At 38.6% G+C, this 21,713-nt stretch overlaps 1 protein-coding gene across 2 annotated transcripts in view; it reads left to right on the top strand.

Moving 5' to 3' along the window:
• The window catches only part of EEIG2 (EEIG family member 2), a 102,558-nt gene that overhangs the window by 34,233 nt on the left and 46,612 nt on the right, over window positions 1-21,713 (top strand). For both annotated transcript variants that reach the window (XR_009257892.1, XM_058716344.1), the window contains exon 2: window positions 16,686-16,806. Coding sequence is in view for 1 of the 2 variants with exons in the window: in XM_058716344.1 (XP_058572327.1) it covers window positions 16,686-16,806 (121 nt within the window). In the remaining variant the exon portion in view is untranslated. The remainder of the gene's footprint in view (window positions 1-16,685; window positions 16,807-21,713) is intronic.

The following is a 21,713-nucleotide window of genomic DNA, read 5'->3' as shown; positions in this document are numbered from 1 at the left end:
TTATCCATTCCCATGATCTCAATGACCATTCACATGCTGACGACTTAACATTTGTGTTTTCAGCTCTGTCCTCTTTTTGGAGTTCTAGGTCTCTATATCTACCCACCTACTGAACATTTCCAAATGAGGGACTCTCAGGCTCCTCAACCTCAAAATGTCCAAACTGGATCATCATTTCCCTCACTGTCTAACACTACCATCAGAATGAATAAATGAATGAATGAGTGAATGAATGAACGTACTACTTAAATCCTTAATAATAACAACTTCTAATATTTATTATTGAGATCCACTATAAGCCAGGCATTGTTCAAACACTGTGTGTAATAATTCACATTCACTGAGTTTCCAAAAATTCCCTTGAGGTGTGGGAATTGTTACCACCCCTGTTTCATGGAGGAGAAAATGGAAAATGCAGAGAGGTTAAGGAAAATGCAGAGAGGTTAATGTCCAGTGTGACACCTGGCAAGTAGCAGAGGCAGGATTTGAACCCAAGCAGACTGGCTCTGGATACAAGCTCTTAACCTCCCGGCAATAACGTTGTCTGGAAAAACAGCTTGCATTCCTCATAGCAGTTTTTTTTTTATCACTGCTTCTAAAAGTTAAAAATACTTCGAATTATCAGGACGTGGCATAATTTTAAATATAAGTGTAGAGTATACATATGCAAGTTATTCTTAGAATATTAAGTAATGCAGTTTCTTGGTACAGTAACAAAGTCACAAGGATCCATAATGTTCACTTTATTTTATGTTAATTTTTAAAAGACTTTTTAGATTTTTTTGACTATTGAAGCATAAACAATGTCCATAGCAACATTTATCTTCTTTTAAGTCCTTGTGTATTGCACAATCAGCAACTTTATCATTTATCTTGGAAATACTTGACTCTCCACAGTTTCAACACAAATCCTATTCTCTTTCTTTGTTTCTTGAAAGTGGGTAAGCAACCATATAAAACTCATAGGAAGTTAATGACTCACATAACGGAAAACATTACTAATGTGACTTTTGTCTCAGTTGCCAAGTAGTCTGAGTTTGTTTCCATGGTAACCCATCAGTATAACAAACTGTCACGAACTAGCTTTGCCACTTATTTTTTGTTTGTATAGTTTGGACAGCTTTCTGGCAGCTGTGTGTATGTGCATGTATATTCGTATGTGTGTATACACACTGAAGATTATCACAAAAAAATTCTGAATAATTGTCTTGAGCACACAATTTTTTTTTTAATTTAGAGAAATTGTTTAATACTCCAGGGCTATTACTCTGATGTTATAAAATCAAAAAAGATTAAGTTGTCATATCTATTTCTACTTGAATTCCTATTAAGAAAGGGCAAAGACAGCTATTTTTTAAGCTTACAAATTTTTAAAATTAATTTAAAATATTGGTTCATTTGAAATATATGTAATCATGGGAGCATCTGCCAGAAACAAGGCAGAGAAAAAAGGAAAGGAAAGGACCATGTCCTGGGAGATGAGGACTGAATGGAATGATGGAGAAAGCCAACTCTGCCAGTTCTTGCCCACTCCTTCCCTGGGTGGCAGTCCTCTAGGACACCGAGTGGTTCCCTGAGGTATACAGGGAACTAGGGCAAACCACGCCATACATGACACCAAGCTTTCACCTGAAGGCTGAGTTGGGGAAGGATTCCTAGATCAGGTAATGACTGAGTAAGAATTAAACTGGTAAATGTCAGAGTTGAAAGGGAGAGTGGATGGCATACAAAGGAAAGGAAACATGAACAAGGCATACAAATGAGAAATAGTGTGAAGCAAATGGGGAACAATAAGTAGTAGGAGACAGAAAGGGTCAAGAGACTAAAGGTAAGCAAGGACCTCCTCATGGCCATGTTAAGGAGATTGGAGCTGATCCTCTAAGATACGGCAAAGCGGTGAAGGATTTTAAACAGGAATGACATTATCAAATTTGTGTTTTAGAGGGAGCTCTCTGGTAGCAATGAGGAAGGTAGATTTGAGTAAGGACCATGTAGGAGGCTGTTGCCATATTTCAAGAAAGAGCTGTTGAGGGACTGAATTAGGGTAGTTGTGCTAGATTCAGGAAAGGGATTGGTTTAAGAATAACTGTGAAGTAATTGTGTGTTTATTTGTGACTGATTAATGACATTTACTCATTTAGTCAATAAATATTTATCGAGCGTTTACTGTGGTTGGCAGTGTATTGTCAAGAGTATAGTTAGGCTGGGCTCTTATTTTCTGTCTTCAGCTTTCTGAATTTTTCCTCCAATAAGGATTCTTTATTGTGTGACATTATGAGTTAATTAATGATCAGGCACACTTTTCATAGCCCTCATTCGTGCAAACCTGATCTCTTAGCTCACTAAACTTTCTTACTTTCACATAAGAACCTATTCCAGAGTCCTAACATATATATCAGTCTACTACTTGGGAGACAGTATTCACATGTCTGGATAGTGCCTTAATTCCCAGCAAGTGGATTGTGGATCTGAGTTTGTTTGTGGCTTCATTGGGTAGGGCTACACGGGTAATGAAAAATATGTACAATATGTGTAAAAATATAAAAGCATTTCATCCATAATTTTAATTTTTATCTTTATTGAAGTGTAATTGACAAATTAATTACATATGCTTAAGAGGTACAACTTGATGTTTTGATTTATGTATACATTATAAAATGACCACCACAAACAAGCTAATTAGCATATCTATCACCTCACATAATTGCCTGTTTTTTTCTGGTGAGAACATTTAAGATTTACTCGTTTAGCAAATTTGAAGTATGCAATACAGCATTGTTAACTGTGGTCACCATGCTGTACATTAGATCTCCAGAACTTATTCATCTTGCCTAACTGAATTTTGTACGCTTTGACCAACATCGTCCCCATTTCCCCACTTTCCAACTCCTGGATACCACCATCCTATTCTGAGTTCCTATGAGTTCCACTATTTTAGATTCCATATATAAGTGAGGTCAAGTAGTATTTGTCTATGTCTGACTTATTTCATTTAGCAGCATGTCCTCTACCCTCCCCTGTGTTACTACATTTACTTCTTTTTTACGGCTGAATATTTGTGCATGGGTGTGTAGGGGTGTGTGTGTGTGTGTGTGTGTGTGTGTGTGTGTGTGTGTGTGATATTTTCTTTATTCATACCTCAACAGACACTTAGGTTGTTTCCATGCCTAAGCTATTGGGAACAGTGCTGCAATGAACATGGAAGCACAGGTATCTCAAGATGCCAATTTCATTTCCTTTGGATATATATACCCAGAAGTGGGATTGCTGGATCTGATGGTAATTCTATATTTAATTTTTAAGGAAACTCCATACCATTTTTCATAATTGCTATACCAACTTATATTCCCATCAACCATGTAGGAGGAGTCTTTTGTCTCCACATTCTCACCAACACTTATTTTTTGTCTTTTAGATAATAGCCACTCTAACAGACATGAGGTGATATCTAATTGTGGTTTTGATTTGCATTTCCCTGATGATTAGTGATTACAAGCACCTTCTCATATATCATATCTTCACTTAAGAAATGTCTATTCAGGGGGCGCCTGGGTGGCTGAGTTGGTTAAGCATCTGGCTTCGGCTCAGGTCGTGATCCCGCAGTTCATGAGTTCAAGCCCCGCATCAGGCTCTGTGCTGACAGGTTGGAGCCTGGTGCCTGCTGCAGATTCTGTGTCTCCCTCTCTCTTTGTCCCTCCCCCTCACCCCCCCAACCCCTGTCAAAATAAATAAACATTAAAAAAAAACCTTAAGGCTCCTAGCCTGCTTTAGATTCTATGTCTCCCTCTCTCTCTGCCCTTCCCCTGCTCATACTCTGTCTCTCTGTCTCAAAAATAAATAAACATTTTAAAAAAAGAAATGTCTATTCACATCTTTTGCTCGTTTATTAATTGTTGTATGGGTGGGTGTTTATTTTTGCCACTGAGTTGGAGTTTCTGATATATTTTAGATATTAACCTCTTATCAGATACATGGTTGGAAAATATTTTCTCCATTCCATAAGTTTCCTTTTCATTCTATTGATATTTCCTTTGCTCTGCAGAAACTTTTTAGCTTGATGCAATCACACTTGTCTATTTTTGCTTTTGTTGCCTGTGCTTTTGGTGTCATACCCCAAAACTCATTGCCCAGACCAATGTCAAAATGCTTTTTCTCGGGGTGCCTGGGTGGCACAGTTCATGGGTTCAAGCCCCATGTTGGGCTGTGTGCACTGACAGCTCCCAGCCTGCTTCAGATTCTGTCTCCCTCTCTCTCTGCCCCTTCCCCACTCGCTCTCCCTCTCTCTCTCTCAAAAGTAAATAAACATTTAAAAAAAAAAAAAAAAAGCTTGGGGGGCACCTGGGTGGTTCAGTCAGTTTTGAGCATCCAACTTCGGCTCAGGTCATGATCTCATGGTTCGTGGGTTTGAGCCCAGCCTCAGTTTCTGTGCTGACAGCTCAGAGCCTGGAGCCTGCTTCAGATTCTGTCTCCTTCTCTCTATGCACCTACCCCTCTTGTGCTCTGTCTCTCTCTCTCTCTCAAAAATAAATAAATATTTTTGGGGCACCTGGGTGGCTCAGTCGGTTAAACGGCCAACTTCGGCTCAGGTCATGATCTTACAGTTCGTGAGTTCGGGCCCCACATCGAGCTCTGTGCTGACAGCCTGGAGCCTGCTTAGGATTCTGTGTGTGTGTCTCTCTCTCTGCCCTTCCCCCACTCGTGCTCTGTCTCTCTCTCAAAAATAAATAAACATTAAAAAAAATTTTTAAATAAACATTTTTAAAAATTCTTTTAATTAAAAAAAAAGGAAAAAGGCTTGGGGCGCTTAGGTGGCTCATTTGGCCATCTGACTTCGGCTCAGGTCATGATCTCGTGCTCCATGGGTTCAAGCCCTGCATCTGGCTCTGTGCTGACAGCTTGGAGCCTGGAGCCTGCTTCAGATTCTGTATCTCCCTCTTTCTTCCCCTCCCCCATGGGTGTGTGTGCGCGCGTGCGCTCTGTCTCTGTCAAAAATAAACATTAAAGGGGCGCCTGGGTGGCGCAGTCGGTTAAGCGTCCGACTTCAGCCAGGTCACGATCTCGCGGTCCGTGAGTTCGAGCCCCGCGTCAGGCTCTGGGCTGATGGCTCGGAGCCTGGAGCCTGTTTCCGATTCTGTGTCTCCCTCTCTCTCTGCCCCTCCCCCGTTCATGCTCTGTCTCTCTCTGTCCCAAAAATAAATAAAAAATGTTGAAAAAAAAAAATATTAAAAAAAAGTTCTAAGGTTTTTTCTCTGCTTTTTATTCTGATAGTTTTACTATTTTGTGTCTTATGTTAAAGACCTAAGAATCCATTTTCAGTTGATTTTTGTATACGGTGTGAGATAATGTTCCAATTTCATTCTTCTAATGTGAATAACCAGTTTTCCCAATATTGCTGACCTTTTTCCATTGTGTTTCCTTGACACCCTTGTCAAAGATCAGTTGAGTGTTAGTGGGTGGATTTATTCCTGGGATGTCTATTTTGTTCCACTGGTCTATATTTCTAGTTTTTTGTTTTTTGTTTTTTGTTTTTTTTTAATTTTTTTTTTAACGTTTATTTATTTTTGAGACAGAGAGAGACACAGCATGAACAGGGGAGGGGCAGAGAGAGAGGGAGACACAGAATTGGAAGCAGGCTCCAGGCTCTGAGCCATCAGCCCAGAGCCTGACGCGGGGCTCGAACTCGCGGACCGCAAGATCGTGACCTGAGCTGAAGTCGGACGCTTAACCGACTGAGCCACCCAGGCGCCCCTCTAGTTTTGTTTTGTTTTGTTTTGTTTTCATAATACCATACTGTTGATTGCTGTGGCTTTATAATACATTTTGAAATCAGGAAGTTTGATACCTCCAGCCTTGTTCTTCTTCAAGATTGCTTTGGCTATTTGGGGGTCTTTTATGGTTACATAGGAATTTTAGGGTTGTTTTTTTCTACTTCAGTAAAGAATCCCATTGAGATTCTTGAATAGGATACGTTGAATCTGTAAATCACTTTGGGTAGAATGGACCTTTTAACAATATTAATTCTTCTCATCTAGGAACACAGGATGTCTTTCTATTTATTTGTGTCTTCATTAATTTTCTTCATCAGTGTTTTATAATTTTCAATGTACAAGTCTTTTACCACTTTGGTTAAATTTATTTCTGGATATTTTATTCTTTTTGTTGCTATTGTGAATAGGATTATTTCCTTAATTTCCTTTTCAGGTAGTTTGCTGATTTTTTTTTTCTTATTTAGATTTTGTATCCTGCAAATTTACTAAATCTGTTTATTTCTTCTAACAGTTTTTTTCTTGAGTCTTTAGGGTATTCTCTATACATGATCATGTCATCTGCAAATAGAGCTGATGTTACTTCTTTCTTTCTGATTTGGATGCCTTTTATTTCTTTTCTTCCCTAGTTGCTCTGGCTAGGATTTCCAGTACTATATTGAATAGAAGTGGTGAGAGAGGGCATCCTTGTATCCTACTAGATCTGAGAGTAAGAGCTTTCAGTTTTTCCTCATTGATTATGATGTTAGCTGTGGGCTTTTCATATATGGTCTTTTTTTTTTTTCTTAATGTTTATTTTTGAGAGAGAGAAAGAGTGGGAGACAGAGCCTGAGTGGGGGAGGGCAGAGAGAGAGGAAGACACAGATCTGAAGCAGGCTCCAGGCTCTGAGCTTGGGGGTCAAACCCTGGAATCATGAGATCATGACCTGAGCCAAAGTCAGACACTTAAATGACTGAACCTCCCAGGCGTCCCTTTATATGGTCTTTATTGAGGTAAGTTCCTACTCTACTAATTTTGTTGAAAGTCTTTATCATGAGTGGATGTTGAATTTTGTGATGGTTTCTCTGCATCTACTCAGATGATCATGTGGTTTTTCATCTTTCACTCTTTTACTATTGTTTATCACAGTAATTTGCATAGATTGATCCTTGTAATGTGTTGTTAATTCAGTTTGCTAGTATTTTATTGGGAATTTTTGCATCTGTACTCATCAGGGATATTGGCCTTTAGCTTTCTCTTTTTGTGGTGTCTTTGGCTTTGGTATCAGATGATGCTGGCTTCAAAATGAATTTCAAAGTGATCTCTCTTCTATTTTTTTTGGAAGAGTTTAAGAAGGATTGTATTAATTCTCCTTTGAAAGTTTGGTAGAATTCACCCAAGAAGCTGTCTGGTCCTGGTCTTTTTGTTGTTGTGTTCAAAAGTTTTTGATTCATGATTCAGTCTCCTTATTTATTATTGGTCTCTTCAAGTTTTCTGTTTCTTCTTGATTCAGGTTTAGTAAATTGATGCTTTTAGGACTTTATTGAGTTCTAGGGTACCCAGCTTGTTAGTATATAATTGTTCATTATAGTCCCTTGTTTCTTTTTATTTCTGAAATATCTGTTGTAATGTTTCCTTTTTCATTTCTGATTTTATTTGACTTTTTTTTTCTTAGTCTAGCTATGGGTTCTTTGATTTTGTTTACTTTTTTCAAAAAGTCACCTCTTATTTTTGTTGATTTTTTTCTGTTCTTTGATTTATGTTTGATTTATGTTATATTTATCTTTATTATTTTCTCCTTTCTACTAACTTTGGGCTTAGCTTGTTCTTTTTCTAGTTTGGAGGTGTAAAGTTAGGTTGTTTAAGATCTTTCTTCTTTCTTAAAGTATTTATTGCTATAAACCTCCCTATTAGTACTGCATGGATTGCTACAATCCATAAGTTATGGTATGTTGTGTTTTAGTTTACATTTGTCTTGAGATTGTTTTTAAATTCTCTTTCAATTTCCTCTTTGACTCAGGGTCATTGTTTAGTTTTCATGTATGAATTAATTTTCCCACTTTTTTTTTCTTTTAGTTTATTTATTTAAATTCAAGTTGGTTAACATATAGTATAGTATTGGTTTCACAAGTAGAACCCAGTGATTCATCATTTACATATAACACCCAGTGCTCATCCCAACAAGTGCCCTCCTTAATGCCCGTCACCCATTTAGCCCATTCCCCCACCCACCTTCTCTCCAGCAACCCTCAATTTGTTCTCTGTATTTAAGAATATTTTATGGTTTGGGGCACCTGGGTGGCTCAGTTGGTTAAGTGTCTGACTTCAGCTCAGGTCTTGATCTCACAGTTCATGAGTTCAAGCCCCACATCAGGCTCTGTGCTAACAACTCAGAGCCTGGAACCTGCCTCACATTCTGTGTCTCCCGCTCTCTCTCTGCCTCTCCCCCGCTCATGTGTTGTGTGTGTGTCTCAAAAATAAATAAACATTAAAAAAAAATTTTAAAGAATCTTTTATGGTTTGCCTCCCTCTCTGTTTTTATTTTTCCTTCCCTTCCCCATGTGTTCATCTGTTTTGTTTTGTTTTGTTTTTGTTTGTTAATTTTGAGAGAGAGTGTGTGATTAGGGGAGGGGCAGAGAGAGAGAGAGAATCCCAAGCAAGCCCCACACCCAGCACAGAACCCAGTGTGGGGCTTGATTCCATGATTGTGAGATCATGACCTGAACAGAAATCAAGAGTTGGATGCTTAACTGACTGAGCCACCCAAGTGTCCTTCATCTGTTTTGTTTGTTAAATTCCACATATGAGTGAAATAATATGATACTTGTCTTTCTCTGACTGACTTATTTTACTTAGCATAACACACTCTAGTTTCACACACATTGTTATACATGGCAAAAGTTCATTCTTTTTGATCACCACGTAGTATTCCATTGTGTATATATATACCACATCTTCTTTATCAATTCATCTGTCAGTGGACATTTGGGCTCTTTCCATAATTTGGCTATTGTTGCTAGCACTGCTGTAAACATTGGGGTGCATGTGTCCCTTTGAGTCAGCATTTTTGCATCCTTTGAATAAATACCTAGTATTGCAATTGCTGGGTAGTAGGGTAATTCTATTTTTAATCTTTTGAAGAACCTCCATACTATTTTCCAGAGTGACTGCGCAAGTGTGCATTCTCACCAACAGTGCAAAAGCGTTCCCCTTTCTCATCCTTGCCAACATCTGTTGTCTCCTGAATTTTAATTTTAGCCATTCTGACAGGTGTGAGGTAGTATCTCATTGTGGTTTTGATTTGTATTTCTCTGATGATGAGTGATGTTGAACATCTTTTCATGTGTGTGTTAGCCATCTGCATGTTTTCTTTGGAAAAGTGTCTATGTTTAATTTTCATGTATTAATGAATTTTCCCATCTTATTGTTACTGATTTCTAGTTTCATTCCTTATGGTTGGAAAATATTTTTTTTAATGGTTATTTATTTTTGAGAGACAGAGTGCAAGTGAGGGAGGGGCAGAGAGAGAGGGAGACACAGAATCCGAAGCAGGCTCCAGGCTCTGAGCTGTCAGCACAGAGCTCGATGTGGGGTTCAAACTCACAGACTGCAAGATCATGTCCTGAGCTGAAGTTGGATGCTTAACTGACTGAGCCACCTAGGCGCCCCTGGAGAAGATATTTGTAATGATTTAGATCTTCTTAAAATTTGTTTACTTATTTTGTGACCTAACATGTAATCTGCTCTAAAGAATGTTCCATGTACACTTGAGGAAAAAAAAATATATTCTTCTGCTGATGGGTAAAAAGTTCTGTATATGTCTTTAAGGTCCATTTGGTCTATGGTGTTGTTCAGTTCTGCTGTTTCCTTACTGATTTTCTGTCTGGATGATCTATTTATTATAGGTCCCCGTATAGAGTGGAGTATTGAAATCTCCTGCTATTATTATATTGTTTATTTTTCCCTTCAGATCTGTCAATATTTACTTTATATATTGAGGTGCTTTGATGTTGGGTGCATTTACATTTATAATTGTTATATCTTCCTGCTGAATTGACTCTGTTATCATTAAATAATGACCTCATCTTTGTTTTTGACTTAAAGTCTATTTTGTCTGATATAAATATAGCCACCTCTGCTGTCTTTTGGCTACCATTTGCATAGGATATCTTTCTCTACCTTTTCACTTTCAGTCCATGTGTATACTTAAATCTAAAGTGAGTCTCTTATAGCCAGCATACAGTTGGGTCTTGTTTGGGGTTTTGTTTTTGTATTACCTATGCAGCCATTCTGTACCTTTTGGGGAGTTTAGTTCATTTACATTTAAAGTAATTATTAATAAGTAAAGACTTACTATGGCCATTTGGTTCATTGTTTTCTGTTTTTATGGTTATTTTCTCTCTTGCTGTCTTCCTATATGACTTGCTGATTTTTTGGTAGTGATATACTTTGATTCTTTATCTTTTTTGTATTTGCTGTAGATTTTTTTCTTTGTGGTTACCATGAGGCTTGCATAAAACTTCTCATAACAGTCTGTTCTTTAAGTTCAATTGCCTACCAAAACTTGACACTTCTATGTCCCCCCAACAGATTTTGTTACTGATGTCAGAATTTACTTTTTTTTACCGTATGTATCTATTAACAAATTTTTGTGGTTGTAGTTATTCTTAATATTTTTCATCATTTAACTTTTATACTAGTGTTAAAAGTGACTTATGCACCATTATTACAATATTATATTATTCTGAATTTGTTGATATTTACCTTTACCAGTGAGATTTATACTTCCATATAGTTTCTTGTTGTTGTTTAGTGTCATTTGATTTCAATTTGAAAAACTGTTTTGCGCTTGTTGTAAGGCAAGTCTAATGGTGACAAACTTACTCAGTTTTATATAAGAAGGTCTTTATTTCTCTTTCATTTTTAAAGGACAGTTTTTCCAGGTATAGTATTCTTGGTCGGCAGTTTTGTATTTCAGTCCTTTGACTATATCATCTCACTCTTTCCTGACCTGCAAAGTTTCTGCTGAGAAATCCTCCTTAGTTTTATGAGGGTTCCCTTGTATATGACAAGTTGGTTTTTTCTTGCTGCCTCCAAAATTCTCTCTGTCTTTAACTTTTGATAATTTAATTATCATGTGTCTTGCTGTAGAACTCTTCATGTTCAATGTATTTGAGGTCTTTTAGGCTTCATGAATCTGGATATTTATTTACCCAGATTTAGGGAATTTTCAGCCATTATTTATTTTTTAAAATTCTTTTTAATGTTTATGTTTGAGAGAGAGAGAGACAGAGTATGAGTGGAGGAGGGGCAGAGAGAGAGAGAGACACAGAATCCAAAGCAGGCTCCAGGCTCTGAGCTGTCAGCACAGAGCCCGATGCAGGGCTTGAACTCACAGACTGTGAGAGCATGACCTGAGCTGAAGTTGGATGCCCAACCGACTGAGCCACCCAGGCGCCCTCATTATTTCTTTAAATAAGTTTTCTGCCCCTTTGTCTTTCTCTTCTCCTTCTAGAACTCCCGTAATGCATATGTTGGTTCTTTTGATGCTTTCCTGTAAGTCTCAGAGGTTCTCTTCACTTTCTTGTTCTTTTCTTTTTGTTCCTCCAAATAGGTACTTTCAACGGACCTGTGTTCAAGCTCACTGATTCTTTCTTTTGCTTGATCAAATATACTATTGAAGCTCACTGTTGAATTTTTCAGTTCAGACCTTACGTGCGTCAGCTCCAGACTTTCTCTTTTTTATAGTTTCTCTTCATTGAACTTCTCCTTTTGTTCATGTATTACTGTCCTGATTTTGTTTTCATTGTCTGTCAGTGTTGTCTTGCAGCTCATTGAACTGCTTTAAGATGATTATTTTGAATTCTTTGTCAAGCAGTCTTTGGGTCTCCATTTCTTCAGATTTGGTTACTGGAGCTTTATTAATTAGTTTCCTTTGGAGAAATGAAACCAATTATATTAGTTTCTATTGTTTTTGAGAGGATATAGTCTGGGTACCTCATTTTCCACTGTCTCACTCTACAGAATAATTTTATTTTTTTAGGAGTTTTTTTTTTTTAAGTTTACTTTGAGAGAGACAAACAGTGCAAGTGCAGGAGGGGCAGGGAGAGAGGGAAAGAGAAAAAATCTCAAGCAGGCTCTGTGCTGCCAATGCAGAGCCCGGTGTGGGGCTCAAACCCACAAAGTCACACGATCATGACCTGAGCCAAAAGCAAGAGTCAGATGCTTAACCGACTGAGCCACCTAGGTGCCCCCAGAATAATTTTAAATGAGGGGCAAGGGTGTCTGGGTGGCTCAGTCAGTTAAGTGTCTAGCTCTTGATCTCTGATTACAGTTCATGGAATCAAGCCCACCTCAAGCTCTGTGTTGATAGCTGGATCCTGCTTGGGATTCTCTCTCCCTCCTTCTCTCTCTGCCCCTCTCCTACTTGTTCTTCCTAAATAAATAAGTAAACATTAAATGAAGAGAACAGGACTCTGGGATTCCTGAGCACCTACCACAATGTGTAACATTTGAACTCTGCAGATTCTGTTATTTGGACATGATTGGTCGTAGGCTCTATTAGGATTTAGTTAGCCGTATATAACAAAGTCCAAAGTAAGCACTTTAAATAATAAAACTTAAGAACTTTGAAGGGAGACCATCCAGGGCACATGATTATTTGGACCCATTTTCCTTTGTCTCTGTGTACCACTGTCACATGGCTTTTCCTTCAGGTAGCCTTGTGGCCCAATATGGCTATTGACATTCTTACCATCATCATGACATTTTCCAGGCAGAGGAAGGAAAGAGGCGTAAAAAGACACAAAGCAATTACCTTTCCTGTGCCTTTACAGAAGTCATATCAGATAACCTTCAGTTATATCTTATTGGCTTGTAATAACTACATCTCTAGCTGTAAGAGAAATGGGAAGGTGCAGTCTTTTAAATGGACACATTGCCATTCTAAATAAAATCATGTTTCTGTTTTTAAGGAAGAGAAGAGACTGCATATTGAATAAGCAACTGGCAGTCCCTGTCACATATGCACCTGGGCAAACCATTTTACTAGTTTAACTAGTCACACTGATGGACAACCATCCTGTTGGACAAAGGTCAAAGGCCTAAAGCTTTACCTAGAGACTAGAAGTACTAGGTGGAAATTGCCAGTGAGTAGGTAGATATATGAATCCAAGGACTAAAGGCAAAGACTTTAGGTTTGTATGTTCTTAGTATACACATAGTAATTAAGGCCATAAGAGTGAAAAGAAAAGAAAGCTAAGAATGTAGAAACTTAGTGAACATCAATATTTTAAGGAGGCAGAAGTAGAAAGTGAAAAGAAATAATCACAGAAATAGAAAGGGACTAGAGTATTTCAAGAATGTATAAGAGGAGTCAACTACTATGCTAAAAACAAGAGCCAATTAGATTTAGCAACTAGCTGCTCACTAGTAAGTGGTTTCAGTAGAGTTCTGGAGGATAGAGGCCTTCTTAAGGGAGATTGAAAAGTAACTGAGAAATGACGAAATGGAAAATGTCTGCACTATAGGCAGTTCTTCAAATTCTAGTTCCAACCCTTTTTAGCTGAGTGACCTTGGACAATCATTTAATTACCCCTTATCCTCATTCTTTTATCTGTAAAATGGACCTTATGGTACCTTCCTCATAAGTTGTTTTGAGGATTAAATGACTTAATACATGTGAGGTATTTGCAACAATGCCTGGTGTGTAACAAGCACTCATAAATGTTGTCATTGTTGTCATCATCGTCATTAGTATCATCTTCAAGGAGCTTGGATCTGAAGGGAAAGAGTGGTAGTAAGTAGGTGGGAACAGAGGGTTATGGAGGTGTATTTTTTCCTTTAAGATTCAATGTCACATATTTTATGAAAACATATTCTCCATCTCTGTTCTACACCATAACTTCAGTTATCTGCCCAAATTTATGATGCTCTACTGTTTTTTAATCTCTCCCCAGACCCACAAGACTTCATGTGGCCTTCCTCTAATCTCTAGATAAACTAGATCTGTATTTCTTGTAAATATTCCCTTCCTGCTTGTTTGTTTTTTAAGACAAACACTCACAGAGTTCACTTGACTTCTTTTATTTATTATTTATTTATTTATTTATTTATTTATTTATTTATTTATTTTGAGAGAGAGAGTGAGCAAGTGTGTGTAGGAGGCAGAAAGAGAGGGAGAAGAGACTCCCTCTCAAGCAGACTCCATACTGCCAGCACAGAGTCCAATGTGGGGATCGAACTCATAAACCATGAGATCATGACCTGAGCCAACACCAAGAGTCAGACACTTAACTGACTGAGCCACCCAGGTGCCCTGACTTCCTTTATTTTTATTACTCAGGCTAAAACTGCCCATTTGTGTAACTGATAGCATATACTATTTGGTATGTAAAGTCTGCTGCCTTATAAGGTGTTTTAAACTAGATAAAGATCTAAAGATGTGTTTCTGTAATTAGTATTGTTGAGGAATTATTATTATTTCATAAACAAATGAAAAGTAGAACATAAACAAAGTTTTAGAGTTTTGCAGTTAGTATTAATGGACTTTTTGTACATATGACATAATTTCTAGAATAACTGTCTGAATAACACCTTAAGATACCTTCAGTTTTGGTTTTTTTAGGCAGTTAGGGGAAAAATAGCTTGCAGTGTTACATACTCTTGTTCTCATTTTCAGATTTTCCAGTACTTGACACTGTGGGTTTTTTTAAGTTTGTTTATTTTGAGAGAGAGAGTGCACTTGTGCACAAGTGGGGGAGGGACAGAGAGAGAGGCAGAGAGAGATGGAGAGAGAGAATCCCAAGCAGGCTCCGTACTGTCAACGTGAAGCCTGATGTGGGGCTCCAACTCATGAACTGTGAGATCATGGCCAGAGACAAAATCAAGAGTCAGACACTTAAACAACTGAACCACCCAGGCACTTGATTGACAGTGTTTCTTAATTTGTTGATTTGGTTTTTATTTTAACAAAGTTATAAATGCATATAGTTTAGAGTCTAACTTCTGTGGACAGAAAGTCCACTGTAGAAAACTGCAATCCCTAATCATTTACCCATTTCCCACATGGTCTGACAGGGAAAGAGCCAGTGGAATAAACATGCCACCTTCTGTCTCCTACCCTCTATCCTGGTGTTTGTCCCTTCACTACATTCAGTGACAGAGTGCAAGTGAGCCTGGTTGATGTAGTCCCTAAAGACCAGGATCCTGGGCCACAGAGAAGAGTAGAGTGGATATGGAATGACAAATAGAATATTAAGCACAATAGTTTTGATTTCCATGAGTAGTTTTTAGCTCTCTATATACCCTGCTTTATAGCATCCTATTCTTTTATGGTAGATGCAGTTTCTGTCTCTCTGAGACTCTTTTTTCTTCTTCCAGTATAGATTTGGTTGCCTTTTTGCTATTCATTTTGGTCTCAGTTTGTTCATATTAAGAGTCTTTCCTCAAGTGCTTGCTCATATTTAACTATGAGGCAGCAAAAGTTGCTCAGCAGCTTTGTATATGTGGAGAGTGTTCATTGACTCAGGTATTTACTGTAGATTGAGCAGACAGAGCAATTTTGTCACCATCAACATACATCTCATTAGAGCTTTTCTTTGGGGCTGGTTGTAATTCCCCAGAGATTGTTCTTCCTATATCTTATTAAAGAATATATTCTGGGGGTGCCTGAGTGGCTCAGTCGGTTGAGCGCCGACTTCGGCTCAGGTCACGATCTCGCAGTCCGTGAGTTCGAGCCCCGCATCGTGCCCCTGTGCTGACAGCTCAGAGCCCGGAGCCTGTTTCAGATACTGTGTCTCCCTCTCTCTGAGCCTCCCCCGTTCATGCTCTGTCTCTCTCTGTCTCAAAAATAAATAAAACGTTAAAGAATATATTCTGAGGAGCCAGGTTAGGGGACAAAGGTTGGAAGTCTCAGCATTCAGTAAGTTATCTTTCATCTTGTGTATCTCCCCACCAACCCCCCACTCAATATGATCATGTTGTGGTGCCATTTTCAATACCTGCCCTCAAGTCAGGTAGTACAAAGATCCCCCTGTTTTACCTCATCAGGAAAATAAATCTGTCTTCTGTAGGAGTCAGGAAGATCTGAGGGTCTCTTTCTAAAACACCTTTCAGTCAGTTCTTCTGCCATTTGTCTCTCCTTCATTCTACTTCATCACAAGCCTAAGATACCTGCTCTTGGCTTCACTATTAACTAGCTTAATGTTCAGCTTTCTTGGATTTGCTAAATCACTATCACTTCCTCATCCCTGGTCGTTTATTTTTGTCTCCTTTCTGATTCTCTTTGTCCCTGCTAAATGATGCCTTAAAAATTAACATAGAATGTTTTGGAGAGGGAACAGAGGTTGATACATGCCCTCAACTTGAAATCTGTAAAAGTTTTTATGTAATTTTTTTTTAAGTTAAATACAGGGATTTTTTTTTTTTTTAATATTGCCTCTGATTCCTGATATGTTAATGATCTCAGTGACAGGAACAACCAAGTTCCTTGAAGCACAACATATTCCTTTACAGGAGTAAAACTGTAACAGCAGTTTATTTCAGAATAACTATTTGTTTATATTTCTGTCTCTCATACTGTCAACTATAAGCCCTCCAAGGTTAGGAATGTGGTCATTCTCATCTTCATATTTCAAACACCTAGCACATGGCCAGCACACCTAAAATAGGCATGTATTATGTGCTGAATGAATGAGTAGTGAAGTTTCAATTTATATTGATTAAATTGATAAGTAATTCCACTTTTAAGTTTCTGTGGATAATTAAAACTAGAGATTTTCAGATCACATTGTTAAGATTTGTTTTCTTCATGTTTCCAAATACGGTCTTTTACTTTACCACTTCTGCATTACAGACCTGAGTGAAAGAGTGTGTGCGCTTTTTTTAATCTGTCATCAATAGTAATTTCTTGTGTGTTTTTTTTTTTTTTGTTCCCTCAGGGAAGTGGTGCAGGCAAACTGTGTTCACTGGAGAAAGAAGTTCTCATTTATGTGCAAAATGAGTGCAAGTGCCACCACAGGCATCCTGGATCCTTGTATCTACAGAGTATCTGTGAGGAAGGTATAAAAATAGCCTATTACGTCTCCCCTTTCAGAAACCATAATTAGTTCCATAGTCAGCTCTACTTTATTCAGCTCTACTTTATTGTTGGAACTGCTCTATGTAATTTCACTTCACACTTGCAGCAGTAATTTAAATTAGTGTGACAAATACGATTTTTAAAATCTGAAGTTATAAATTATTATACAGGAACCTTATCTCACCATCATTATACATTTAAGTGTTAACCCTATTTGAATATTTGCAGGGGGTGGCTATATATATATATTTATATTCCCATTCATTGAATTTCTCTTTGTTAGGCATTGTTTTTAGGGACTTTACATATATTATGTCTAAGAATAACCCTGAAAATGGGTGTCATTTTTTTCCACTTTCAGCAAAACTGAGGCTCAGAAAGGCTGTCAATTGCCCAAATTCACACAGCTAGTAAATGGCAAACTGAGGACTCAAACACACATCTTTCTAATTCCAAGGCCATGTTTTATTTTTTACATCATTTCCTTTCCGCATATTAGGTTGAGACATGTTACAAATAATCTACAAAGATGATAATCTCAGATGGTTCAACCTAATATATATAAAAACATGTGATCCTACTTTTTTGGGGTGAAAAGAGGGAATCCATTTGTCACCACTACGGGTGAATTAAACTGCTGGCTTTAAAACATAACCTTTATGGGGCACCTGGGTGGCTCAGTCAGTTAAGCGTCCGACTTCGGCTCAGGTCATGACCTCACAGTCTGTGAGTTTGAGCCCCGCGTCAGGCTCTGTGCTGACAGCTCAGAGCCTGGAACCTGCTTCAGGTTCTGTGTCTTCCTTTTTTTCTCTGCCCCTCCCCTGTTCGCGCGCGAGCGCTCTCTCTCTTTTTCAAAAATAAGTAAACATTAAAAAATAATAACCTTTATGTTCCACTTTATATAAATTGTTTAAATTACCAAAATAATACATATACATGTTCAAAAATTAGAGAAGGCCTTGGAATGAAAAGCAAGAGTCCCTTGCCTTGTTCTTTTCCACCCCAGTCTTGTGTTCTCCTTTATCAAATAAAAAGTTGTACTTTTAACCTTATTCTGCTTTTTGAATGAACTGATAGCACTATGTTTTGTGTGGCTATGTTTTAAATTCTTATATTGCTTAATCTACTCATTTATGATATAACAAAAATACATGTATACATTTGTAGATTTTAAGCCTTTACTGAAAACAGATCTCAAACAGTCTGACTTGGAGCACAATAATTGCACAGAGGCTTCCCTAAAGGAAGTATAGTTCAGTGACAGGATGTGTGTCATCATAGTGATCTAGGTTTGAATCCCAGATATGCCACTTACTCACTGTGAGACCTTAGGCAGTTTTCCTGACTTACTAAAAATCAGTTTCCTCATCCAAATTAAGGGTATAATTTCTTTGTCTAGAAGTTACAGGGGTTAACCAAGATGTAATTAAGCATCCTACCATCTTCTCTTTCTACTTTAATTATTGCTGTGGCTCTTATATTGAAACCTTTCCTAAATGGGTTCTAGTCATGATTTTTGAAAGGTGACCAGTTAATCTTTCAATTTTAATAAAAAGAAAACATATAACCAGTTTAGAGTAAAGCATAACTGCTAATTAAAAACACTCAAAGTCTATTACCAAAACACTTTTTTTTTTTTTTTTTGGTAATTTGAGGTAAAACTTGTTCATCTGAAATCGGTTCCTCAGATTATGATGGTTTGGTGTAGGGGTGCCTGAGTGGCTCAGTCAGTTAAGTGTCTGACTCTTGATTTCAGCTCAGGTCATGATCTCACCACTCGTGGGTTCAAGCAGGGTGTTGGGCTCTGCGCTGAGCATGAAGCCTGCTTGGGGTTCTGTCTCTTCCTCTTTCTCTGCCCCTCTTCCACTGGCATGCACTCGCTCTCTCTCAAATATTTTTTTAATGATGTTTAGTGTATCACGGTACGTATGTTAAGCTGCTGAAGCAGAAAGCCAACTACACAATAACTTAGACAAGATAGAAATGTATGTCTGTCTTGGGTCATAGCCAAGGGGTCCAGGACTACCAGAGTAGCTCTGCCATCTTCACCACATGGTGCCCATTTTTAGATCCAAGGGAATCACTCCAGTCTCGTTGTCTTTCATCCAGTGAAAAAAAGAGAAGAAGCCACATGAGAATTAAAGTAAGAACCCATAAAGAAAAATTAGTAAACTCATCTATATGAACATTTTCTGCATTGCAAAAAATACCTTAAGGGGGAAAAAAAAAAGCTTAGGGGCGTCTGGGTGGCTCAGTCAGTTGAGTATCCGACTTTGGCTCAGGTCATGATCCTACTGTTTGTGGGTTAGAGCCCCATGTTGGGCTCTGTGCTGACAGCTCAGAGCCTGGAGCCTGCTTCCGGTTCTGTGTCTCCTGGGGCGCCTGGGTGGCTCAGTCAGTTGAGCTACTGTGGCTCAGGTCATGATCTCACAGTTTGTGAGTTCGAGCCCCGCATCAAGCTCTGTGCTGACAGCTCAGAGCCTGGAGCCTGCTTCTGATTCTGTGTCTCCCTCTCTCTCTCTGCCCCTCTCCCACTCATGCTGTGCCTCTCTCTGTCTCAGAAATAAATAAACATTAAAAAAATTTTTTTGAAATATTCTGTGTCTCCTTCTCTCTCTGACCCACCCCCACTCACACTCTGTCTCTCTCCTTCAAAAATAAATAAACATTAAAAAAAAAAATACATACATTACATACATACATAAGTAGGGGGCGCCTGGATGGTTCAGTCAGTTAAGTGTCCAACTTTTAGTTTTGGCTCAGGTCATGATCTCACAGTTCGTGGGATCAAGCCCCTAGCCAGGCTCCATGCTGGCAATACAAGGCCTGCCTGGGATTCTGTCTCTCCCTCTCTCTCTGCCCCTCCCCTGCTCATGTGCTCTCTTTCCCTCTCTCTCTCTCAAATAAGTAAACATTTTAAAAATACCTTAAGCAAAGTCATAAATTAGGGGAAAACGTCCAAACCATGTCAGAGGACTAATTTCCTTGGTATGGAAAGAGTTCCTTCAAATAAATCAAAAATAAAAGATCAATAATCCTTTAGAAAAACAGGCAAGAGGAGGAAAATATATTTCACAAAAAAGGAAAATATAAATAGCTTTCAAACATATAAAAAATTACTCAATCTCACTCATATAGTAAAGCTACAAATAAAGCATCCTTTTTTACCTATAAATTTAACAACAACCCAAAAGGTTGATAATGCTCTCTGCTGCCTAGGACACAGCGAAGCCATCCATCACCTGTCAACAAATATGTGAGTTCCTACAAAGTGTCAGGTACTATTCTAGGCACTTAAAGGACCGTAGTGAACTGGAATGAGTTCCTGCCCTCAAGGACTCTATTTTCTGGTTGGAGCTGGGGGGAAGAGTGGTAGGAAAGACAGAGTAAACATGTAACCAAATAAGATTGTTTGAGATGGTGATAAGTGTTGTATATAAAATACAATTAAGAGGGGCGCCTGGGTGGCTCAGTCGGTTAGGCGGCCGACTTCGGCTCAGGTCATGATCTCACGGTCCGTGAGTTTGAGCCCCGCATCAGGCTCTGTGCTGACAGCTCAGAGCCTGGAGCCTGTTTCGGATTCTGTGTCTCCCTCTCTCTGACCCTCCCCTGTTCATGCTGTGTCTCTCTCTGTCTCAAAAATAAACATTAAAAAAACATTTAAAAAAAATACAGTAAGATAATAGAGAATAACTCAGAGAAGATCATTTTAGAAAATTAGGCGAAGGGTCAGACTTTTCTGAAAGGTAACATTTGAAGAGGAGGCACCTTTGTAAAGATTTAGGGAAAGACCAGTCTAAAGGAGTAGGACCTGGGGGGCGCTGGGTAGCTCAGTCAGTTAAGCATCCAACTCTTAATTTCAGCTCAGGTCACGAGCCCATGGTTCATGGGATCAAACCCAGCGTTGGGCTCTGTGCTGACAGCATGGAGTCTGCTTTGGATTCTCTCTCTCTCTCTCTCTCTCTCTCTCTCTCTGCCCATCCCTTGCTCATGCTCTCTCTCTCTCTCTCTCTCAAAATAAATAAACATGTTTTTTAAAAAATAGAGGAGTAGAGCCTTGTATTAGTCAAGGTTCTCCAGAGAAACAGAATCAATAGAGTCAAGATATAGGTATATAGATAAAGATTTATTATAAGGAATTGGCTTACACAGTTATGGAGGCTGAGAACTCCCACAATATGCCATCTGCAAGCTGGAGACCCTAGAATGTTGGTGGCATGGTTCCAGTCTGAGTCCAAAGCCCTCAGAACCATGGAACCAGTGGTGTGAGTTCAAGTCAAAGCCTGAGAACCAGGAGTGCTAATGGTGTTAAGTCCTAGTCTGAGGGCAGGAGAAGACCAGTGTCCCAATTCAGACAGGTAGAGAGAGAAAGACTATAACCTTCCTCTTCCTCTTTCTTCTATTCAAGCCCTCAACAGATTGGATGGTGCCCACCCACACTAAGGAAAGCAGATTGCTTTCTTCAGTTGGCTGATTAAAATGTTAATCTCATCCAGAAACACTCATAGACATAGCCAGAAATAGTGTTTAACCATATATCTGGGCACCCCATGACCCAGCAAGTTGGCACATGAAAGTAACCATTGCATACCTTCAAGTAAAGAGGCCCTGTGTTAGTTTCCTAGAGCTGGTATATCAAAATACCACAAATTGGGTACCTTAAAACAACACAGATGTACCGTCTCATAGTTCTGGAGGTCAGAAGTGAAAATCAGTAGGGCCTTGCTCTAAAGCTTCCAGAAAAGAAACTGTTCCATGTCTTTCTCCTACCTTTTGGTAGCCTCAGGCATTCCTTGGCTTGTAGATGCATCACTCCAGTTACGTGGCTGCTTTCTCCCTTTGTGTCTCCACATCATCTTTCCTCTGTACCTATATCTACATTCAAATC

This window comes from Neofelis nebulosa, chromosome 2 (assembly GCF_028018385.1).
Source record: "Neofelis nebulosa isolate mNeoNeb1 chromosome 2, mNeoNeb1.pri, whole genome shotgun sequence".
NCBI classification, from domain to species: Eukaryota; Metazoa; Chordata; class Mammalia; order Carnivora; family Felidae; genus Neofelis; species Neofelis nebulosa.
This window is presented reverse-complemented; position numbering and strand designations above follow the sequence as displayed.